Source organism: Drosophila kikkawai, chromosome 3R (assembly GCF_030179895.1).
Source record: "Drosophila kikkawai strain 14028-0561.14 chromosome 3R, DkikHiC1v2, whole genome shotgun sequence".
NCBI lineage: Eukaryota > Metazoa > Arthropoda > Insecta > Diptera > Drosophilidae > Drosophila > Drosophila kikkawai.
The window spans coordinates 27,622,884-27,644,771 of record NC_091731.1 but is presented as its reverse complement, the minus strand read 5'-3'; the positions used below and the strand labels follow the sequence as shown (position 1 = coordinate 27,644,771).

The 21,888-nt window shown below is 45.9% G+C and overlaps 5 protein-coding genes across 5 annotated transcripts; 2 read left to right on the top strand and 3 right to left on the bottom strand.

Annotated features, from left to right (window-relative positions):
* The first annotated feature begins 6,609 nt into the window (after positions 1 to 6,609).
* LOC138928728 (TPR-containing protein DDB_G0280363-like) lies at positions 6,610 to 10,097 on the top strand. The gene is made up of 2 exons (XM_070286249.1): positions 6,610 to 6,669; positions 9,126 to 10,097. Exons 1-2 carry the CDS (start codon positions 6,610 to 6,612, stop codon positions 10,095 to 10,097), a joined length of 1,032 nt encoding a protein of 343 aa, XP_070142350.1.
* A 491-nt stretch (positions 10,098 to 10,588) lies between these two features.
* LOC138928988 (uncharacterized) lies at positions 10,589 to 13,070 on the top strand. Its single transcript, XM_070287388.1, has 2 exons — positions 10,589 to 11,315; positions 11,372 to 13,070. The coding sequence occupies exon 2, from the start codon at positions 11,408 to 11,410 to the stop codon at positions 12,341 to 12,343; it is 936 nt and encodes a 311-aa protein (XP_070143489.1). The 5' UTR covers positions 10,589 to 11,315; positions 11,372 to 11,407; the 3' UTR covers positions 12,344 to 13,070.
* A 56-nt stretch (positions 13,071 to 13,126) lies between these two features.
* Positions 13,127 to 15,391, bottom strand: LOC108081097 (angiopoietin-4-like). Its single transcript, XM_017176089.3, has 4 exons — positions 15,216 to 15,391; positions 14,078 to 15,160; positions 13,416 to 14,012; positions 13,127 to 13,357 (listed from the first exon to the last, which is right to left on the bottom strand). Exons 2-4 carry the CDS (start codon positions 14,227 to 14,229, stop codon positions 13,228 to 13,230), a joined length of 879 nt encoding a protein of 292 aa, XP_017031578.1. The 5' UTR covers positions 14,230 to 15,160; positions 15,216 to 15,391; the 3' UTR covers positions 13,127 to 13,227.
* Positions 14,338 to 15,104, bottom strand: LOC108080882 (zinc finger protein Paris). Its single transcript, XM_070286248.1, has 2 exons — positions 15,043 to 15,104; positions 14,338 to 14,797 (listed from the first exon to the last, which is right to left on the bottom strand). Exons 1-2 carry the CDS (start codon positions 15,102 to 15,104, stop codon positions 14,338 to 14,340), a joined length of 522 nt encoding a protein of 173 aa, XP_070142349.1.
* A 424-nt stretch (positions 15,392 to 15,815) lies between the features above and the next one.
* LOC108080969 (uncharacterized) lies at positions 15,816 to 16,640 on the bottom strand. Its single transcript, XM_017175882.3, has one exon. It carries the CDS (start codon positions 16,535 to 16,537, stop codon positions 15,920 to 15,922), a length of 618 nt encoding a protein of 205 aa, XP_017031371.1. The 5' UTR covers positions 16,538 to 16,640; the 3' UTR covers positions 15,816 to 15,919.
* Between the last annotated feature and the right edge of the window lie 5,248 nt (positions 16,641 to 21,888).

Genomic DNA, 21,888 nt, shown 5'->3' with positions numbered 1-21,888 from the left:
AAAACACACCCACCCACTACTCACACACACACACATACACCGACCACCTGGCATTTGCTTCAATTTGAATTTGAATATGACTTTGAATGCGAATCCGTTTTAAGTAATGTCTGTGATTTGTGTTTACCGAACTTAGTACTAATCATTCACCACTTTCCACGTATGAGATTCTTTCAAGCGGTCCCCAACTACAGCTGAACGTCACCGGAAATAAAAGAAGCGAGGATTCGGCAAGAATCGAGACCGTTCTGCTCCAAAGTCCACTTCTTTCGAGAGCAGATGCGAAAAAGAAAAGAAAAATTCAAATAGAGAATCCGCCGAAGAGATTAAATTTTTAAGTTGAAGCCAAGTTGAGGCGAAATCCCCATTCGAAGTGATTTTGGTTTAAGTGTGTTTTGATTTTCATTACGTGGACTTGGTGAGCAAACCCCGAAAACCCCGCCAGAAAACCCCGTCTTGCTCCTCTCTCACTCTCTCTCTGTCTCTTGTCTCTCTCTCTCTATATATATATACGCATACTTGTAAATTGTTTAATTGATATGGATTGATTGATTGATGACTGACCTTGAATATATATATAAAATCCACTACATACCTCTATACGATATGTATATCTTAAACTAATGAATATGAATATTTATGTAAAGGATTACCTTTTACTTTCTCTTTTGATGAACTTTCGATGATGTAATAATAAGCGAATGGACTGAATTGATTTTTACTTTGATATCTATATATCCCAGCATACACACAGTCACAGTTACAGTCACAGTCACAGTTACAGTCACAGTCACAGTCACAGAGTCACCCGCAAAGACACATATACAATTATAATCTATACGTATATATCCTGCCGGAAGTTGCTGCCGTTCGTTCCTCGTTCGTTCGCTCGCTCGTTCGCTCGCTGATTGATGATTGATGATCGTGGTTTGCCAATTACAATACTACCTATATATATATATATACTATATACTCCCCAACACTACCGATTTCGATGAGCAGAGTCATGATTTGTTATGTGGTGCAAGCGGCATACGAACGTTTTATTGGAGTTATACTTTCGTCTCGTTTTCGTTTCGATACTTGTGTCCAATAATCTACACACAAACACCCGATAATTATATATCAATAAATAACTACCCGAACGATGAATTATCCTACAATCTAGCCACTAGCCACTGCATAATGTAATTTTAAACTGAATGTCTTCTTGTGATAACCAAACAGAAACTCCGAAACTCCAGCTCATCCAACACTGAAAACGACCAAATTTATGAACCAACTACACACCCAGACACACCTGCGCACCCTGGACACCACATGGCTCCATATATCTTCCAACCTATTGCTCCCCGATCATGGCACACACCGCGTATACTTGATATCATCAATTCGCTAGCTGCACCACCACTCTCTAGCTCTTTCTCTCTCTCTTGCACCGACGCGGCACAGCTGCCACTGAAAAACTCATTATAAATTAATTAAGCCAGCAATTAATAATTTTACGTTCAATTTAAGTTTGTAAATGAATTAATGTTTCCCCAACACCACCCACCACCAGCACCACCAGAGACAAGAGCAGCAAAAAAAAAACCAAATACCGAAACTAGCAACACCACTAGCCTATCCTTCCCCCAAATCCCCAGACTCTGCCTCCCCTCCCGTGTACATTTTTTCAACGCTTTTGTTGTCGTAGTCTCTAAGCCAAGCATAATTAACCGTGCATTTTAACACCCCTAGCCCCTTAGAGCCTCGGATGTGCACCACCTCGTCCTCACACCCCAAAAAGTAATTTACATACGGCAACAACAAACTTCGCTTTGGCTTTTTTTCGTGTTGTTCGTAACTAGTTGCAGAGAGAAAAACTTTTTTAAATGTACCACATATACACACATTTTTTTGTGTTTCAGTTAATTGCAATTTGAAATATTTTAGCTAGCAAAAAATATTAACATAAATTGACTGAAATTGAATTAAGCATTTCACCTGCAGCCACAAATGAAAATTTTAATTTATATTATTCAACCTCCCTCTGCCTCCGTTCGTGTCTCTGTCGTTGGTTGTTTGTGCTTTGTTTGAAGCTATTTAATGCATTGGCAACGTTCAGTTCGCTTCCGTTATTAGTTTTCCCCCACTCCCACCCAAGTGCACTAATTATAAGTTTATAGTTTAATTATAATTTCCACAGAATGTCTCTCAGCCTCACTGCACCAGTCTTGCACAGAAAGTATGTGAATAATGTAGAGCACTCGGCACAGTTTGATTGCGAGCTTGTTTCGTATTCTAAAATATACCTACTAGGCATAAGCGATTTTCCTCCAGTCTTGTGAGCGGTGTAAGTATGGGCGATAGCTCCTCAGAAGATTTCCCCCACTATTGCATTCCTTTTGGCCATCCATCGGTCGAGAAAGGACTTGATATGATTTATTCCTCTCGATAGCTGACTCCCATGTCATTGCCTTCTTATGGCCTCGTTATTTGTGAGCCGTGCCTTCGACGACGCCTTAATGGCTCATTGCACTCGCAAACACACGGCGACGGCCGACTCGAGTCGGGGAAGAACCCATAATGCTGTGGCATTAATTTTATGACCTCTTTTGCCGGACTCCGTCTTTGGCCGCCTACGTGGGAGAACACAACATGGGAAATATAAAGGAAATATATGCAGAGATTCCAGGGAGACGGGGCTGGACATACTCTGCCAAAAAACTTCAAGTTTTTGGGTTATAAAAATGACAGTTTCACGTACAATTTTTTAATTAGTACTACCTTTGCTTAAAACCTAAAAAATGGGACCAAATAAGGCGTTTAAATCATTTAATTAGCTGTAAATATTCATTTCCTTTTAAAAACTTATGGCAATTATTATTGACAAATTCAGTATTATATAAAAACCTTTTTAGGTATCTTTTAAATTTAAATTCAGAGACTCCCTTTGGAATAAGCAGAGTATACTCTGTCGACATTAATAAATTTGATTACTTTTTTGTTTCTTTGCTTCCGTCTGGATGGTGCTCAGTCTTCGCTGCATACACAGGACTTTATTGTATTTCGTTTTAAGTTCAATGCACAATAAATTTTCAAAAATGGATTTATGCTGCACTGCCGCCCCGCAGCTGCCCCTCTGCCAACCGAAATAATTTATTGCGTGTGCATATCCGCTCCGAGTTCATCGAGCCAGTCGATGCTCGACGTCTTAAAGAGTTTAAGTCAGTCTGGCAGTGTCTGAGAATCAGAAAACAATCTGAGTGCAAGGGAAGTTCAGGCGGCAGGAAAGTTTACTTTTGGGCCACAGGCCACGGGAACAAAACAACTAGTGCCCATAAATTCCTGCAGCTGCTGCAGCCACTTTTGACACCCCCCCTGCCAACTATCACACCCTGGCAGTCCCAGGCTCAGCCCCAGCCCCCCCTGGAAACTAATGACAAGCTTCGCAAAATGAAGAAACAATGCGCGCATAAATTACGCTCAAGGCGGTGCCCGAAATTGCATAGCAATGGCTCGGAAGCGAGAACTAAACGCAGAGGGAAAAAGAATCTCGGCTGACACGGGGAAAGCGGGAAAACGGTGATGGGCGGGGGTGGTACTGGGGAAGAGTGCATGGGGATTAAGGAAAACAATGGCGCATCAAATTACAGCTAACAGCAAACAGCGAGTCGAACTCGACTTGGCAGACAACTGCCACGCCCATCGACCGAACTTTGCATTGTCGTGGTTCGGTTTTTGTTTCAAAGTGCCACACGCCGTATACGCAACTTGCTGCCATGTGTAGGTCTGTGCCGCCGCCTGTGTCTGTGTTTGCGTTTGTCTATTGTAATTTGGCGCTATTATTAAAAATCCTTTATGACGCCTGGCAGCAGCAGTAGCAGCAGCAGCAGCCGCTCAGATTTCAGTAAACGCATTCTGTGCGCTCTAATTGCGCCATTAAAAGATGACAAACAAAAACCCCGGCCTCAGACTCCAGACTTCAGACTCTAGACTCCGGCTTAGCCGCAGACTCGGGCTCGAGCCACAGTCTATGGCCGAAGACAAAGGCGACGAACAACGCCGGCGACAGGCAAGAGGCATTTAATATGCTTTTTATGCGTTGCCATTCTGCCTTCCAACTCCTTGCTTTTTTCGGCACTTTCGCGCGGATGTCATAAATGGCATGCTTCATGCCAAATTGTGCCTGTGTGTGTGGGTAAAGTTTCCTCCTGCTGTACCACTATAAATGTAATTTATGTGTGCGTGCATGGCTCTGTGTTTGCAGGTGCATTTTATTTTTTAATATGCTCCGGGCAAACACAACACATGAAATTTGCATTTTATGGGCACGCCTTCCTTTTTTCGGTTGGCCAAGTAAAATAGTAAATATACACACAACTAGTGGCCGTAAAACTAACTCAAACACGCACAGCCCCATGCCCCATCCCCTCCACCTGTCAGCATCATCTGAAGTGTGTGCTTAAACCGTCTTTCATAGAGTCATTTTTTCTGACAAAGTTGTTTTTCAGGCGCCTGAAATGGAATGATTAACTTTGAGAGTTGTTTAACAGGTTGAGGGTGGGAAAAATAAAAACGAATATACAGTTCTTTTTCCATATGAACAAATAGACTTAAAAACCATAAACTTGTTTAAAACAACCTACTTCCATTTAATGGAATTATCTTCCAAGTATGTGCTTGTAATCTCAAAAGCAGTCATTAAGTTCAATAGCAAATCCTTAAAAATATATAGTCACTTAGGACTAAAGTCAATTGATGTGAGCACCTTCAGTTTTCCAAATAAAATAAACTAAGTGAAAATATGAACTCATTTCACTCCAGAATCGCTTCATCCCTTTTGCAACTCACTTAAATCCGCAAAAACCTGCCTTGTCTTTGGATTTTCCTTTTCCCTGTTTTATGCTGCCTTATTGAAAAATTAAACTTGTAATAAAATTTAATGACTTGGCGGTTTTTAATAAAAATGCGCCAAGGCCTCGGCCAACAGGAGCCAGAGGAAACGCCCGCAATTTAAGCGCAAATTTGTGTTCATAATCACAATTTCGGTACCTTTTTTTCTGTCGGTTATGCGGTAATGACCACACAGAAAATTTTGGCCTGCCCTCGACCGCTAACTTGGCGCGGTGCGTGCAATAAAAAGTAACGAGGCTGTTAACATTAAGGCAAACGTTTGCCTTTCACTTTGGACAAGAAGTCAGGCGGAGGCTGAAACAAAAATACCTACAGACAGAGCGGACTCCCGACTGCTGACTGCTGACTGCCGGCAACCGACTGCCGTGGCAACGGCGACTCATCGACGTTAAGTCGGGGCGTTAATATTTAAATTTATATTGCGGCCGGGCCCTGGTCACGGCAGACGCACGGCCCCGCTTGGCCATCAATTCTGCGTTTAATGCCTGCGCAAATATTTGCGCAATCAGCAAACAAAACAAGCGCCGGCCAACCGTCGACTGTCGACTGTTTAAGCAAAGCAATTGACCGTTGCCCAGGACACTGGGGAATGGGGCCACGGGCACACGGGGATATATGGGGACACCGGAATACCGGGGGAATCAGGTAGCGTTGAAAGCGACACGGCCGCAACTTGTATTTCCTGTTGACCCGTGTCCGTGGGCAAACTCAGTGCGGAAACACTCGCAGGTGCGAAGCGGCCTTTTTTCGGCCAGTCCAGCGCTGTAAATATCTGTGTTAATCATTTAATTAAACTGCCTTTGCTGCACATATTTCTGGGACATACATTTTGGGTAATTTATGGCGTGATTTGGGTTCCCACAATTACTACTTCAATATGCTATCTTTTATGGGCCATTACTGGGTATTTACAATGGGGCGTATGCGCAATATTTTGCACCAGAGCATTAAGCCCTGCATACTTTTTGAGCCGAGTAGAAAAATGCGCAGTCCTAGATGATTGTAAAAAAAGGAAATTACAGTCGCACATAGAGCTGCAGACATTTACAAGTGCTTTTTGGGATTTGATTATAGCTTGGAAGCAATATTATTAAGTGGAAAAAATCAATAGTAGCATTACTATTTACGTTTTCCTTTCTATCGTGTGTGATTGCTATGAAGAGTTACTTGGAAATAGTTGCAAATTCGCGAACAGACCTAATTCCCTGGGGAGAAAGGGATATTTCCACAGAAAACCCTCATGTTTTACTTACTTTTAACAATGGAAAGTAAAAACCTGAGTCAATATTTCATCTATAATGAAGCATAATGTGATATTTACAACGGGGCGTATACTTAATATTACTCTTTCGATGGGTGGGAAATAAAACGCTGCATACTTATTTGGGCATCTTTTATGCACTACAACAATTTGCCGTTTTATTTAAATCTAAAGTAAGAAAATGGCAGTAGCACACCACCCCCTCCCCCCCTACGAAGGCCAGAAGAAAAGAAAAAGACTGAAAACCGTAAACATTCTTGCACTCTTGCAGCGGCAGAGCCGTAAAAGTTTTCGGTAAACGCATTTCAAACACTCGCCGAGATAGTTATTACAATTGTACTCAAGGCAGCAACAACACAACACAGCATGCGTGACGATGCCAGGGGGGGTGGGTGTGGGGATGCTGGCAGCAGCTGTGGGGTAAACTTGTAGCATTTTTCTCAAATGAAATGCAAAACGAGCAGAGCCATCTTCCACTTCTCCGACAGCAGCAGAAGAAGCAGCACAAAGTAATATTTACAAAAGAATATTCGTTTGCATTTATTTTTCCTTCGACATCCCTGCTTTGTAGTCTAGTGTATGGCAGATAGAAGCCATTTTTGAAGTGCAGTTAGCTTTGATCGGTGTGCGAGTGTGGGTGTACAGAGAGAAAAAGAATGAATATATTTAGAATATTTCTATTTCTTTGTTAGGTTAGGTTAGGTTAATATTTAATTACAAATAGAGTACATTTTTATAATTTCTGTTCTTTGTTTTTACTTACGGGATATACATTTTATGTTAATATTTAGCTTTATTAATATTATTTACATATAGCTTTTTTTTGTATTTAAAATTTAGTTTTTTTTTTTGGGAGCTTTAGAAGAATATTATTTAGATAAATATGGATTTGGTTCTCGGTATCATTCTTCTTTGTGCATGAGGGATTTGGGAGTAAAATACCAGAGGCGGAGATGGGGGCTTGGTGATTTGGATGGCGGATGTAGCCGAGCTTGGCGGAAGCCTGGCTGCAACTGTCGTTGTCGCTGTCACTGTCACCGCTCACTCCTATCTCCAATTCCATTCCGCCGCCGCCTTAATCTGCGGCCCCGACCCGCTCTGGCTGAACTCAACATCCGCTGGACAATTGATGAACGCCTTTGTTGTTGTATGCAGAGTGGATTCCAGTTGAACTTCAGTGCCTGTCCCCGTCCGCGCGCAAGTTTCGAGCAAGTTCAGTTACCATTTGCCGTGTGGAAAACTTTGTGCAGTTGACATCCTCGGGAAGGGATGGGGGATGGACTCGGAGGATAGGATTTTATCCAAAAGGTCCTCCGGATCGTCGCCTGATGTTTTTCGTTTCGTTTCGCGCCAGCAGTAAAAGTGCCGAGTTCAAAGTTTTGTTTACAAAGTTTTCAAATTTTTGTGGCACTGAGTTGAACTTCCGCCGAGCAGCGCAGCCATTCCCCCCTGCCATTTTCCCATTTCCGGCTGCTGTTGATGATGTTGCTGCTGGCCCTGTTCCCGGTTTTTCAGCGGACCATCCACCCGTCCGGGCAGCAGATGGTCTTCGATTCGCGACCATCCATCATTAGCCGCAATTATGTGGCGGTCTATTAAATTACCATCAATTGGGAAAATGTAACTAAATGATGCAGAAAATGCACGACCCATAGAAATGGCAGACTGACGGCGGTGAGGTTGTAGCACTCACTTGTGCACTCGAGGGCCGTTGCTCAGACACATCCTGCGGCTCCTTCAAGTTGTCATTGCGCGTAAAATTATGTCAATGCTTGTCAACTTTTCCGCGGAGCCAAGTTGCTCGACAAGTGCACCCTGTAGTGTCTTTGAGAGTGCATTGAGTGAGCGACTGAAAGTTTTCTTTAACCCGACCCCCGACCGCTGCGGCGGTTCCCCGTTCTTGTCCCTTGCCTGCTTGCGTGCATGCCAGTGTGTGTGGATGCGTTATTCACTATGCATAAAGTGCATTTACAGTGCTTCTCCGACAGAAGGAAGCTGCCAAGATGGAAAAAGACCGCTTACAGCGAGGGCGTGGGGGGAGGAACTTTTTAATTTAATGTACAAATTATACCAGCCGAGTCAGCCTCAAACAGAAGTCACCGGAAGTCCTTAAAGGCGACAACTTCGTTCGGGCAAACTTTAAGTAAACTTGGCGCTTGCCTTTTTCTACAAATTAGCCTGGTTAATTAGCAATTTTTGTGTGTGTACCTCTGTGTGGGTGGGGCCACGCTTAACTCAAGCAAAATTTAATAAGTTTCGCTCACCAATTAGCCCTTCCCCGCACCGTATTCCCCCGTATACCTACCTACGCCTGCATCCATGCATGAAATTCCCAACGAGTTCTCCCGAAAAGCACGCGCTGATATCCGTAGAGCAAGTGGAACGTTTTGCCCAATTATTGCCTTGAAGCTCTCGGGACTAGTCACTAAGCCACTAAGCAACCACTGTGTAAATACTAACGTAGTGCAACTAAAGCCTTCGACTGCCTGATTTTACTTTTACACCCCGGCACTTCCTCGAAGTCGTGATTAGTTATATGTACATATATTCGAACTGAACCGCTCGCGGTTATAGCGAGCAGTAAACACAGTACCTCCCAATCCCACCCCCGAAATATAACACCAACACACCGCCCACACTCACAAACAACGACACCTACGTATACTCTTCTTAAGCAAATATTTATATACTTATATCATACACAACTTATATGATAAGTGTCTACTCTTTTCCTTTTCGTCTCTTTTTACGCTCTGACATTTCATTTTCCGATAACAACCAATGCGCATTTAACCGCCACACGCCCACCACAATTGTAATGTGAACTCCACACCGAAACCCACACCAACAACACCATACAATACGCACCACCACAACAATAACAACAACAACAACAACCCCGAAAACACCACAAAACCAGAGCGTGCCGGTCCTTCGCACATTCGGCGGTCATCACATCGCGTAGCGCGAGCGGGAGCGGGAACTGGGCGTGGCCAGCACCGCAGCAACAGTAGCGGCGACCACTTGCAGCTCGCCGTCGACCACAATTGCCACGCCCACCGGTACGCCGCCGCTGCTGCCGCCACTGCCATTGCCCAACGCGTTTGTGGCCATCAAGACCAAGTCGGACAGCAACAGCAATAGCAACAGCAACAACAGTCTGGCCATGCACAGCGGCAACAACAGCTTCAAGTCGAGCGGCCACAGAAAGTCGCCACAGCCGCAGCCGCCCCCGCTGCCCCTCAAGAACGGTGCCAAGTTGCAACAGCAGCAGGGAGAGTCGCACTACCAACACCTGACCTATAACACACGCAACACCTTGGACCGCAAGCAGGCCAACGGCTCTGGCTCTGGCGGCGACTATTGCACCCAGATCAATCCCCACTACCTTCAGACCTTCGACAGTCTGGACCACTACAGTGTGGCCACTATGCAGCAGCAACAGCAGCACCAGCAGCAACCGCTGCGCAGCCAGTCCAAATCACAGATCTACAGCTACGGCAGCAGCGGCACAGCCAGCGACAACAGCAGCCAGCAGATCCCGCAGCAGCAGCAGCAGCAGCACTATCACAGCAGCAGCAACATTGCCCACATCGAGCACCACTATCATCCGCAGCACGGCGGCGATCGCTATAGCCACCCGCACGTGCAGCAGCAGCAGCAGCACAATCACCAGCAGCAGCATCACAGCCTGAAACACACCAAGCACGGCAAGGGGCACAAGAACGGCAAGCACGGCTCAAAGGGCAGCAGCAGTAAGTCGCAGGACGACTTCAAGGCCATGCACAAACAGCAGCAGAAGTGCAGCAGCAGCAGCAAGCAGACAAAACGCAACGGCTGTGGCAACCAGGTGCTGCCACTGCCACCGCATCAGCAGCAACAGCAGCACTACTCCAGCTCCAGTGATAGCCTACCATTCGATAATAACTATTATTAGACGCACTTGCACTCCAAAGCACACTAATCGCTAGCCAAGGGTGGTGAAGGATGGGGCTGTCCCAAAAAATGGTTTAAATAATTTGGTTTACTTTTCAAAAAACTTTATTTGTGCAAGGCATGTGGCTTATTTTGGACATGTCATTGAAATATTTCACACAGATCTTTAAACAAGTCAAAGAGTGAAATTTTTTGGGACACCCCCCTTTTAAATGCCAGTACACACAGATACACACCCAGCCCAACCCACACAGTTGTGTTCGCCAAATGGTTGAAAGTTTTCATTTGATTGAGAGACTCTCGAAGCTGAATTCAGTGTTGCAGGATGCATTCCCAATTGAAATGCAAATTTGATTTGTGGCTGCCGGAAGACAATTCCTGGCATTTTTTACAGCTGCAATGTAAGGCGATTTAAGTGTTTCGACTACTACAATCTGTTGTGTTGTTGGCTGGAATGATAGCCCTCTAAATGAATTGATTATTTACCTAGTCTATAAACTAATTTAGTTCGTAGGAAATGTGGAATGTGTGGCAGTGGAGAGCCATTGAACATGGCCAACAGTTTATTGTTTATTGTGTAAATAGGAATGATAAGCGTGTAGAACTAGTTAATATCTATTGTAGACCTAAGCCAGGCCCACCAGCCCCTGTCCAAAGACCTTTGACCCCGGCCCCGGCCCTTGACCCCCGATCTGAGACCCTTTCCCCACGCCCCCAAAAAGCTCACCAGCCACCAACTTCAGCACTCGAAAGCAGACCGCGTTCTTGCCCCAAACTCGGCTAATCTGATTTTGTTTATTTATTTCATTAACGAATTGCTTGAAATATCTGCCAACAACTCAAACTACACAACAACAACATCGACACACCACAAAACAACACCACCGCTTACACCTCCAGTCGAGTTCCCAGGCCCGAAGCAGTGGCCACGACGAGCTGGGCAACCTGCTCTGGCAGCAGGAGGCGTCCGAGTTCCTCGAGCAGTATCCCCCAGATTCCCAGCTGAACCGCTGCCCCGTGCCGCCCCTACGCCACTGCCACGCCCCCGGGCATGGCCATGCCCCCAACACGCTGACCAAGCGGAACGCGGATCTGTTCAGCGGCGACCTGGGCATTCCCGAGATCAGCACGCACGTGGGCAGCGTGGTGCACACCTTCGAGACGTTGGCCCTCCAGCGGCGCCTGGCGGAGGAGGAACGCAGCCCGGACCGGGAGCTGAGTAAGTATGAGACCGGCGGCGGCACCACCACTCCCACCAACACCAACAACACGCAGAGCAAGTACAGCCAGCTGAAGCGCCGCTCGCAGGAGATGCGCCAGCGGCTGGGGCAGCAAGTGCACCGCCAGCGGATGCAACAGCAACTAGCACGCTCACGAACACAGTCGCAGCCACAGCAGCAATCCTTGCACGAGGGGGTTTTGACCAACAGCTGTAGCACCCAGACTCTGGCCTCCTGTTTCTGGAAACAGCAGCCGCTGCCTCAGCGGTTGGATCGCTCTAGAGAGCAGCTCCAGCAATCCACCTTCGAGGACTACCGCAAGAATCTCTTCGGTACACTCAGGCGGCATGGCAGCGTCCAGGACGAGGAAGCGGAGCCGCAGGATGAGTCCTTCATTGTGAACGCGGCCTTTGATGAGATCTTCGCCCGTTACGACGACGAGAACGAAGAGGAGAAGGCGGCAGAGCGGAGCCACACCCAGACGCAGACCACCACCGACGACATCTTCGAGGACGAGCATATGCTGGTGAGCCTCAGCGAGCTGGACGACGAGGTGTTCGCCAGTCGGGCACAGACAGCCTGCACCACGCCCACCAAAAGTGCGGCAGGACGGACGCCCAAGCACAGCACTCCGCAGCTGAATCTCAACAAGTATCCCGCCCCGTCTCCACCCCGTTCCCGCACCCTTACGAACCTCTTCGAGCGGCTCAAGTCGCAGGACCACAAGCTGCAGAAGTACCCCGGAGAGGCGACGCTCAACGAGGCGGCCGACTTCAACCGGGGATCCACCGTCAGCAAGTCCTTTGTGCAACAGATGAGGAAGCCGTCGCACAAACAGAAGCGGGCGCCCCGGCCACCGCCCAAGCCACAGTCCCGGTCCCAGGTGGCCATCGCCCACGTGACGCCGCTGCGGAAGGCCCTGATCTTCCCCAAGCGATCCAAGTCCTCCAGCGAACTGCTGCTCGACGACCTGAGCGTGCAGACGCGTAAGTATCACCGATGGACGGAGCAGGGATCGGCGCTGTAGACAGGATCCGTGGGCACCCAGTTATGCACCTGTTTCTCACCTGTTGACCAGTTTGACCCACCTAGATATTAAATCGATTCTCACGTACTATGTATATTTCCGTTTACCCAGAGGCGACGCTTTTGTAGACTAAGTGACCCCCAACCCAATCAACCCCGACCCCGTCCTTCGAACCTCCCAAGCAGACCCCAAAACCGATCCCGAATACGATGTAGATGAGAGGGAGGAGAGCGCAGCTATCCCGCCGCCATAACGGAAGATAAAGATACGACCCGAAGCGAACCCAAAGAGAATTGAGCCATACGAGGATAAGCACCGCAGAACTAATCTAATTTCGTAATTACCCGTAATTAAATTAAGCCAAGTACATTACTCGAAATGCATGAAAATCAAATTAAAGACGACTAACCGTATTTACATATATGTGTACGCATACATTACTGTACAAATAGGATCGAAGACGCCACAACTGTGGGTTAGATATGGAAATGAAAATCAAACGGCAGACCGTGCTCTCAACCTAGTGCAAGTTATTAACGAGTACAAGTTTGTCTCTTCAATTATTGTTTACTTTCATCAATGAATATACCAAACAATCCCGATATACATCTAAACATTATACGGATATATATATATATATAAAGCATATAACTGCGTCATTTGTTGTAACTTGTAGGATAATTGCAAAATCAAAGCAAATGTAAACCAATTACAAGAAGAAACATTACTAACTCTTACCTGCATGCAATAAAAGATTTGAAAAAGCAAAAACAACTTAAAATATTTTCATTATAATTGGGTTTGTATATATATTTAAGGTTTGTATCTCAAAGATATCCTCAGGCCTGCAAACAGTTGCCTGCTTATTATTCATTTAGAACAAATCAAGAATTTCGCACAGTCCAGTAGCTGTTAGAAGGACGTAGAAGCAGCTTGAAGAGGCGTATACTCGGACGACCCATCAGGGGACTTTGGTTCAGCTGGGCAAAGTTCCACTTCAGCAGAAAGACAATGCTGGAAAATACAAATTCAATTAAGGATTTCAACTGAAATAAATACAAAATCAACTCACAAGCGCTCCGGTCCGCAAAGAGTGTTGGTAGGACAGCTTTCGTTAGACTCCCAGGATTTCCCTGCTGGCAACCGTGCGATCTCCTGCTCCCACTGCGCCCAGCTATACCGGGCGGTGTCTTGTTCTGCGGCCCAAGTCATGTGTGCCGAGGGGCTCTGCAAAATAAACCGCTGCGCCTGGTAGGTGCGCGTCGTCCGGTCCACGAACTCCATCACGAAAAGCAGCTCATGGTCACGCGAGTGAGTTAGTGCGTAGAGCTTATCCGTGCCCAGGAAGTACTCCCCCGCGGCGATGCTGTTGTAACCGTTGCGAAACTCTTGGGCCGAGCGACGGGTCCCATTGAATCGCTGGAGCACCAGAGTCCAGCCTCCCTCGTCCAGAGCCTGCTCGCAGAAAACATCGAACGGCTTGCTGGCCTCCTCCAGTTGGATGCGGGTGTATCCGTACTTGTCGGTCAGGGCACAGTTGCGCAGGAAGGCATTGGAGGCGACGGACAGCTGCTCAGTAGCATTGGCCAGACGACTTAGTATCTCATTCTGTTGCTCAATCTTTTCTTTCACACCACGCAGTGCGCTAGACACCGCTGCTGAGTGGGCGCTGTACAAGAAATTTATTTTAAATTGTTTTGTTATTATAAACATAATAATAAGTAAATTATCTACCTGCCGGGTAGCTTGACGTGCACTCCGCGCGGACTCCGGTGTGAGGCAAGGCTGCCTTGGGCAAAGAGGACCACTAGGATTACACCAAAAAACACTCTACTCAAGAACATATTTTCGCTTGGGAGACTCAAACGTCTCTGAGCCACAGCCATCACCTGGGAATTGATAGAAGCCCGCAGAGCTGCAGATAAGGCTACTGATAGCTCCTACCTTGACCTCGCTGAGCAAGTGCACTGGCCAAAATCTAATTCTGTGGCTTATCACTGGCCGACTTCGTGACGCATCTCGCGATTCCGGAGCTGCCCCGCCCTGCTAAAGGTTCTCTCGCACACTTGGCAGCGGTGCAGACGATCTTCGGTGTGAATCCGTTCGTTGCTTCGCAGGACGCCCAGTTGGGCAAACCTCCGGTCCCAATGGCCACAGGCGAAGGGCCGCCCGCCAGTGTGCGTCCGACTGTGTAACTGCATCAGAAAGACTCGAGAGAAGCTGCGCTGGCAAACAGTGCAGGTGAGAGGTCGGTCACTCGCATGCCAGGCGGCTATACTTCGCTTGTTGCTTGCCTCCAGGTAGCCACGTTTGCAGTGAGGGCACATTTGCTGGATGAGCCGCAGGTGCAGCCTGCGGTGGGTAACCAGGGCTCCATTGGTCCTGAATGCCTTCGAGCAGTCCTCGCAGGTAAAGGGCCGCTCGCCGCTGTGCAGGCAAAGATGAGAGGCCAGACTGGAGGCGAATTGCAGGCACTTGCCTCACTGTGGGCATCTATGCTGTCCATTCTGAACAAGATCCGAGCAGACGTAACTCTGGGAGCTGGAGAGATCTGTATAGAATCTACTACACTTCTCACAATCGTATATTTCCAAGGGCGAGTGGACCCTTTCAATGTGCCTTCGCAGAGCTACGAATTGCTGGAAAGCAGCGAAGGCAAAAAACTCTTCTAAATTATTATTTCCATTATTTCCGCCGACCGGATATCCGCTCGAAGCTTCATCTTAGTCTGCGAGCACTTCCGGCGGAACTTGGCCGCCATAAGCCGGTCGTTGGTGCATTCCTGGCAAACTTTGGACGTGAGTCGTTGACGTCCACCTGGAAATTAAGAAACTCTAAATAAAATGCCAATCACACGTACCGAACAACTTACCTTAATATCGACATAACCTTCCAGCAAGGAACACAAGTCCATTTGCAGCTCCTATACGATGTCAAATATGCCAACCAAGAGCTCGTCCTGCGGCACAGAAACTTCCCCAAAGGCAGTCATGTTAATTGTTTTAGTAATTCCTTAAATTAACAATGATATTGTTTGTTTTAAGCTAAATAGTGGTGGCAAAAATATTGGTTTATACTCGATTACTTTCTGAAAATACCCGATTGCTTACTGCGCTATATCCTCCCCACTAGAGGCAAAGAATTAAAAAGGACACCACCCCTGGCACCAACAGCTGTCCTTGCCAGCAGGACACAACAGGACTTCAGCCCTGCACTTATCGATATCTTATAAATATCGATTCATCGATACTATCGCTTATTTTATAAGGGGTATTCTTTTTAGACGTTAAAATTTAAATATTTTCAGCGTAAAATATTATTAGTTTAATGAAACTGCATACTGAATTTACAAATTTAAAAAAATTGCCTTTTTTAATTTCAAAAATATGTATTTAAAGAAAAATGGGCCTTATTTTATAATCCTGCAACAATCCTTTTGAGGAATTTTGCTTATAAGTAAGTTTAACCTTAATTTTAAGTAATTAAGACCCATAATTTTTATTGTTTTTAGCGGAATCCGAGGTAGAGATAAGTATAGTGGCAGGCTTAGCAGGATATGGAGTAAGATGCAGCTTCTCAGGCGACAATGCTCTGGGCAATGAGCTGCGGATTCGAAGTTTGATGCGGATGGGGAGCTGGGCCAAAGAACAGTGCTGACCAGCAGCGGTTCAGGAAGCAACGCATGTCGATCAGGCAGCAGAGCACATTGCTTGGCAACGACATGGCCTGCAGGGTCAGCCAGAGCAGGCTCCCTCCGATGAGCCCGGTGGTCAAAGTCAGGGTCCAGTACTCGCAGGCCAGAAAGGTTGGCTCCTCCACGGCCAAGGCTTGGAGGACACCAGTGATGGCACACTGGCAGAGTGACTCCACGCGGTGCCACAACTGCGTCAAGGTAACATCCAAGACCAGACAACAGATGCCCGTCTCCAGGAGCAGGTCACTCCAGGAACTGGAGCTGGGGCTGGTCTGGTGGGGTCTGCCTCCGCCCCTGAAACGCTGGCCGATGGGATTGGGAGCCGGAGCCCCAGTGGGAAAGATCTTGATCGCTTGGAGCAGGGCTACCACGCAGGCAGAGAAGAACCAGGCGCCCAAAAGCGATGCTGAGGCGGATGCTTCACGGTAGTAGTGATAGTACGAGATGCCCAGCACCGAGTGAATCAGCACCGCCATGCCCAAGGCAAAGAGTCGCGCCATCTTCAAACTCTGAGATCCTCTCCAGCTACAGTTTCCCCACGAGATGTTAAAACCTTCTGAAATATAAAAACTCCGAGACTGAAATGAACTTTAAGGGGTGACTTTTGGGGTTCCAGGCAAAGGTTCCTGATCAGTTTTTGCGGTTGTATTTTCAGATAACAGAAAGGAAGTAGGAAAAGGAAAGGAAAGGTCCTGCTAAATCTTAACTCTGCAACGAGTCAAATCAATTTTAAAATATAGTGATTTAAGTACAGTGATGTGAGATCGAGTCCTGAAATAGTCAGCAAGGATCTTAATTGTACAAAATACTCTAAGATACTGATGGTTCAAACCAAAGTTTCGAGGAGCTGCTTGCATAGATGGAATTCCAGCGGGGATCAAAAAGGTATCCATCCGGAGGTAATGGACGACGGATGTGGTGGTTCAAGTGGCGTCTTATGCAAATCGGGCAAAGTGCATGGCCATTTTCGCAAAACTGCAAACTTAGCCAATTCCACTGACACGAACACAAGCAGAAATCGGAGCCGCACATTCGACTTGACCCAAATGCCTTGTTACGGCGCACACACAGCCACTCCGCACGGAGAATAGCACCGAGAACGCGCCCGCCCCTTTGCGAAATTGTAATGGCAATTTGTATGCAAAATTCGGAGAATGTAAATTTCATGCAACACATCGAATAAATTCAAGTCGGCAGGAATATAAATGGAACAGAAAGAACTCGGTAATAACAACAAAGTGTCCCATGTCCGGTGGCGAGAAAAATTTGAAATGTGGCTCTCTATTCAATTTAGGAGTGGTGTACCTTTTTCTGGCCAACATTTTACATAATTTGAAGTCTTAGAATAAAATATAAATTAAGTTTAAAAAGAAAATTCAAAATAAAGGAGAATATTTTAATAATATCTTTCATTTTCCAACTTGAACTTGCTCTGAAGAATACGACAGACTCCTAAGCGAATATTTATCCTTTAAACCTTTTTTTGTTAATTCTCAAAACTATAATAAATGAGCAATTCAATAAAATTAATATTTATTTGCTTAAGTTAAACATTTGACAGCAACAAACAGTTTTAATTTAATTACAGAAATTGTTAGAGTTCTTAGAATATATGGGGAATTGTGTGAACATTTCCGTATGTTTTATGCCAATACTGGTGACAACTTGCAATCTAATTTATGTGGATTCAAATGCAACAAAGGTTTCCTTAGTTCGTTCATCTCTGAATCACAAGCATTGAAAATGGAAATGTGCCCTTATCTCCAAATTGAAAATGAATAAATTTATGTCAAGACAGCAATCCACTATCAAGGATTTCATTTTATGGCAAGCAATCTATTACTTGGCAACAGTATTTTTTGGTAGTGAGTCATAGAGACAATTATTAGTAGTTAGCATGGATATGAATTCATGTTCTTCCCAACTGAAGTTGATAATTCATGCTGGAATTTTTACATAACACAACTAGGCCCTGGTAACATATTTCTGGGCTACTTTTTATCACTTAAATACATTCACTTTCACTTGGTTTCGTTTTAGTTTTAATTATGATTTTACGTTGGATATTGAACCACACAAACCTCTCTAGAACCGAATTTGTCCTTAAAACTAGTATAAAACAAATTCGGATCTACAGGGTAGACGTGGAGCAAACTGGCGCTGAACAGCCGCTGCGGGATAATGAAGTCAGGTGAGGCAGGTGAGCAATCACGGCTGCAAAAAAAAAGTGAAAATATTAATAAACATATACAATGTGTGTGTGTGTGTGGGTAATTTAGGCAACGCGGCAATTACATGCGCCTCAGCCAAATTATATTTATCGTGCCACACGTGATGCGACGGCGGCCAGAGGAGCGTTTCCTTGTTTCCTTTGGAAACTATGAAATGACCCATAAATGTGATTACAAAGCCCGCCGTGGTCTGCCAATTAAATTCAGCCATTTCGCGGCTTCCCGTGCCCGTGTCCGTTCCCTTTTTCCTGTCACGGAAACCTTTTCGTCGGAGACTCCTGCTCCGTGGTGTCTTCGCTGTCGCCGCGGGAAAACAACTGAAGCCAAGACCTCACCGACCACTACGAGATTAGGCAGTAGCCCGAAAAAATCGTAGCGGAGCACGAAAAGTAATGCCCTGCCTTATCGGAAGAAGCGGCGATAAGATAAGATACGGCTGCGATGTCTTTGGGAGTGCTTAGGGCGTTTGTATCTAATTGATTGCCCGCGGATTACGGCACTTTCTTCGCGTCGATAAAAGAGGTGCGAGGCCTCGGAACTGGATAGACGGAAAACACATTTAATGAGTGATAGATCTGGTGTTGCGCAGCTAAAGGTCTGCTGTTTGCACTGAAATCAATCAGTGAGTCGCCTCGCTAAGCTCCCGCCCGACCTGTCGCTGGATCGCTGTCGCCAGCCGGCTCCGAAGCAGTGCCCCTCGTTAGGCGCCACCCAAAGCCTCCTTGTCCCTGCTCCACTTTGGTAACGATGGCAGCGATGATTCAGCACTAAGCCCGCTAAGGCTGCTGCTGAGTAATGGCTCAAGGCGTCGCCGATGCCCAATGCCCAATGCCCGATGGTCGGTGCAGTGCAGCTAGTTCTCCGGCGGTGTCCTGTAATGAAATTTCAATTAATTAATGACTTTCTAGCAGTATTCATTAGCACTAAACGGCAGGGCCTGGACAGTGGTAAGCTGGCAAAGTCAAAAACCTTTTCGGGGCTAGGCGGGTTACCCTGGAAATCCCTCGGATTAGGAGCGTAATGGCAACAAATCTTGCGTAAACAAAGGAAAGAGGACAAATCGTTTGACTTTGCACACCCTCTAACGCTCTCTCTCTCCCTGTCTAGCTCACTCTCTCCCCCTCTCGCTCTGCCTCCCTGCGGTGCCTCTTTGTCTGCAGCCCTGTTGTCCTTTTTTTTTGCAGCCTCAACATGGCTGCTCCGGATTCTACCCTCCTGGAGAGTGAGAGTGAGGGAGAGAGAGAGAGCGAGAGCTCTCCAAATGTGTACACACAATCCACAAGGTCCTCGAAGGGGAGGAAGTTGCGAACGAGAGAGAGGCTTAGCCATAGAGAGAGAAAGAGAGCGCGACGCAGAGGGAGAGTTAGGGTGAAGGACCAGGACCAGGCTGGCAAAAGGCAGCTGGGTCAAAATTGCTTTATATTCCTTGCGATCATTCGCAGCCAAAGTGCTCTATATAGCAATAATTTGGCCAAATTAACGCCGACTTGCCAAATCGAAATTCGCGAAAATAGATTACATCACTCCTCACCTATTCCACTCCCAACGGCCCCCGCCGAATCAGAAATGCTAATTGATTTCACGTGGTCAGAAGTTAACACCTAACGTGAAATCGTCAGCAAATAGGCGTACGCAATGGCCTCCCGAAGCTGGCTAATGCTAATTCAGTGCAAATATTTGCCGGCATTAAATATATTAGGGAAATGATAGATCTGTCGCTAATTTGGCTGAAGGATTTTGGTAACGAAACTTACAATCTGAGGGCATTGTGTACAGTCATGCCAAGGTGGTGGTGCTATAAAGATCTATCTTTAGAAATGTGTGTCATAGTAGCTTCCAAGATACAGAAGAAGGTTAATGTTTCCCATATTCCCATGAATTTATTATTGATTCAAATGTTCTTATTTCTTCTGAATATAATGCCCATTAATAGAAAGTTGATTTACCATAACAAGAATCTAAAAATTAACGTTCCTCGTTAAGCATTTATATGTCCTAAAAAGTCTATCATTTCTAAACTGTTTTTAAGACACTCGTCATTTATATGCGATTCTTTAAATAGTAGTCTTTTATGTCTTTTTTTTTTATTGAAAACTTCATTTCGTAAAATCGTTACGTTATGCACACATTCACCTTAATGATGTCTGCCATATTTCTGTGTGTGTGTAGCGTCTTTTTTAATGCAGCAAATTTATTTAATTGTCTGCCCATTGTGTTCAAGGAACATTGATTAATTAATTCACAAAGTATTCCCCCGATATCTCGGTCATTATCTGCATTGATAAGTATGATGTACGAGCAAGTCAGGTATCATTTCGGCAGTCTTTAGAAACTCTTGTGCTATTTTTGTGTTTGCCGATAGCCACAAGGAAATGATTTTCAATCGAGCCGCAGGCTTACGTTGCCCATTAATTATCTTTTACTTAACCTATTAACTCGGTTTAGTAAGCCACCAGAATCACTCAATCAGTTTGTTCTTAGGTGTGTGTCCGATAGCACACCTTCGAAAGCAGTGACCGAGGGAATGTTCCCGGAGAAGGCCCCAAGAGCAATCCCCTCCGGAAGTAGCAAAACAAAAGGCGGGCCAAGAATGCTTAGCTTCCCATCTACCAGTGCACGGTGAGAATAAATGGCGGAACGTATAAGAAAATAATTTCAGATTTACAAAAAAGTCTATAGCTATTTTTAAATATTTAAGATACTTTAAAAAGTCTTTTTTAAAAATGTAAAAATATTCCTTCTTTTCTTGGAGAAGTAATGCTTATCTTAGCTTTCGTGAATAGTGAATATTCACTAGGTTTTCAAACTGGAAATCAACTGATGAATTTAAAATTAAAATTCCCACTGATGGGAAACGTAAGAAGTTAAAGCAGACTTCCTGAAAAAATACTTTTAGGAATTTGATTTGCAACTATTTTGCCGAGTGTGCTTCCCCCTTAGCATCCGCTAACCTATTCCCTGGCCAGACCCATAAACCATCGACCATCCAGCAACAGATACAGCGGCACAAAGGGCCAATGACTGGCTAAAATTTGTGCAATGCTGCCCTTAGCTCATGAAGAGGACTTCGCACATAAATCAAAGTCTCTCCGCTGGGCGAGGAGCGGTGCGGGGGGCCCAGGGATCATTTACCTTGGTCAGTGCCAAATGTCACTGTGCATTGTGCCGGCGCATCACTGTTCAATCTCCGTTTGCCCCACTGTGCCGGCTGCCGGGTGCCGACGGCCCTCAGCCATGTTTTGTTGTTTGCATCAAGCTGAGGTGAGGCGCTGCGTTTGCTGCGGAGCTTCGGAGGCCAAGGTTGTTTCGGCTTACTGAATAATATTATTATTGCTACTTCACCTTCTTGCCATTCGCGGCAAGAATCGGGGGGGCAGGCAGGTAGGTAGAAATGGGCAGAGAAAGAGGTAAGAAAGAAATTCCGAAAATGGTTCGCGGCTCGCGATTTTTGTTGTGTTTATTTTCAACCTGCCCGGGCTTGCGGCATTTTGTATCTGTACATTTGTATCTGAATCTGTATGGGTATCGGCACCGCGGTTTTGGTATCTGTATCTGTATCTGTATCCCTGTCGTATGGGGCGCACATACCGGTCTCCGTCTCCGTTTTATTTCTCTCCCGA

Bases quoted from the DNA above. Each gene is read 5' to 3' on its own strand.
- LOC108080882 (XM_070286248.1), bottom strand. From the start codon at position 15,104: ATGGCGGCCAAGTTCCGCCGGAAGTGCTCGCAGACTAAGATGAAGCTT. The intron at 14,798-15,042 runs GTCGGCGGAAAT...ATTCGCCTCCAG, and splicing joins AAGCTTCGAGCGGATATCCG to TCTGGCCTCTCATCTTTGCC.
- LOC138928728 (XM_070286249.1), top strand. From the start codon at position 6,610: ATGCAAAACGAGCAGAGCCATCTTCCACTTCTCCGACAGCAGCAGAAG. The intron at 6,670-9,125 runs GTAATATTTACA...CACATCGCGTAG, and splicing joins AGCAGAAGAAGCAGCACAAA to CGCGAGCGGGAGCGGGAACT.
- LOC108080969 (XM_017175882.3), bottom strand. From the start codon at position 16,537: ATGGCGCGACTCTTTGCCTTGGGCATGGCGGTGCTGATTCACTCGGTG.
- LOC138928988 (XM_070287388.1), top strand. From the start codon at position 11,408: ATGCGCCAGCGGCTGGGGCAGCAAGTGCACCGCCAGCGGATGCAACAG.
- LOC108081097 (XM_017176089.3), bottom strand. From the start codon at position 14,229: ATGGCTGTGGCTCAGAGACGTTTGAGTCTCCCAAGCGAAAATATGTTC. The intron at 14,013-14,077 runs GTAGATAATTTA...TTTCTTGTACAG, and splicing joins CACGTCAAGCTACCCGGCAG to CGCCCACTCAGCAGCGGTGT. The intron at 13,358-13,415 runs GTGAGTTGATTT...TGTATTTTCCAG, and splicing joins CTTTGCGGACCGGAGCGCTT to CATTGTCTTTCTGCTGAAGT.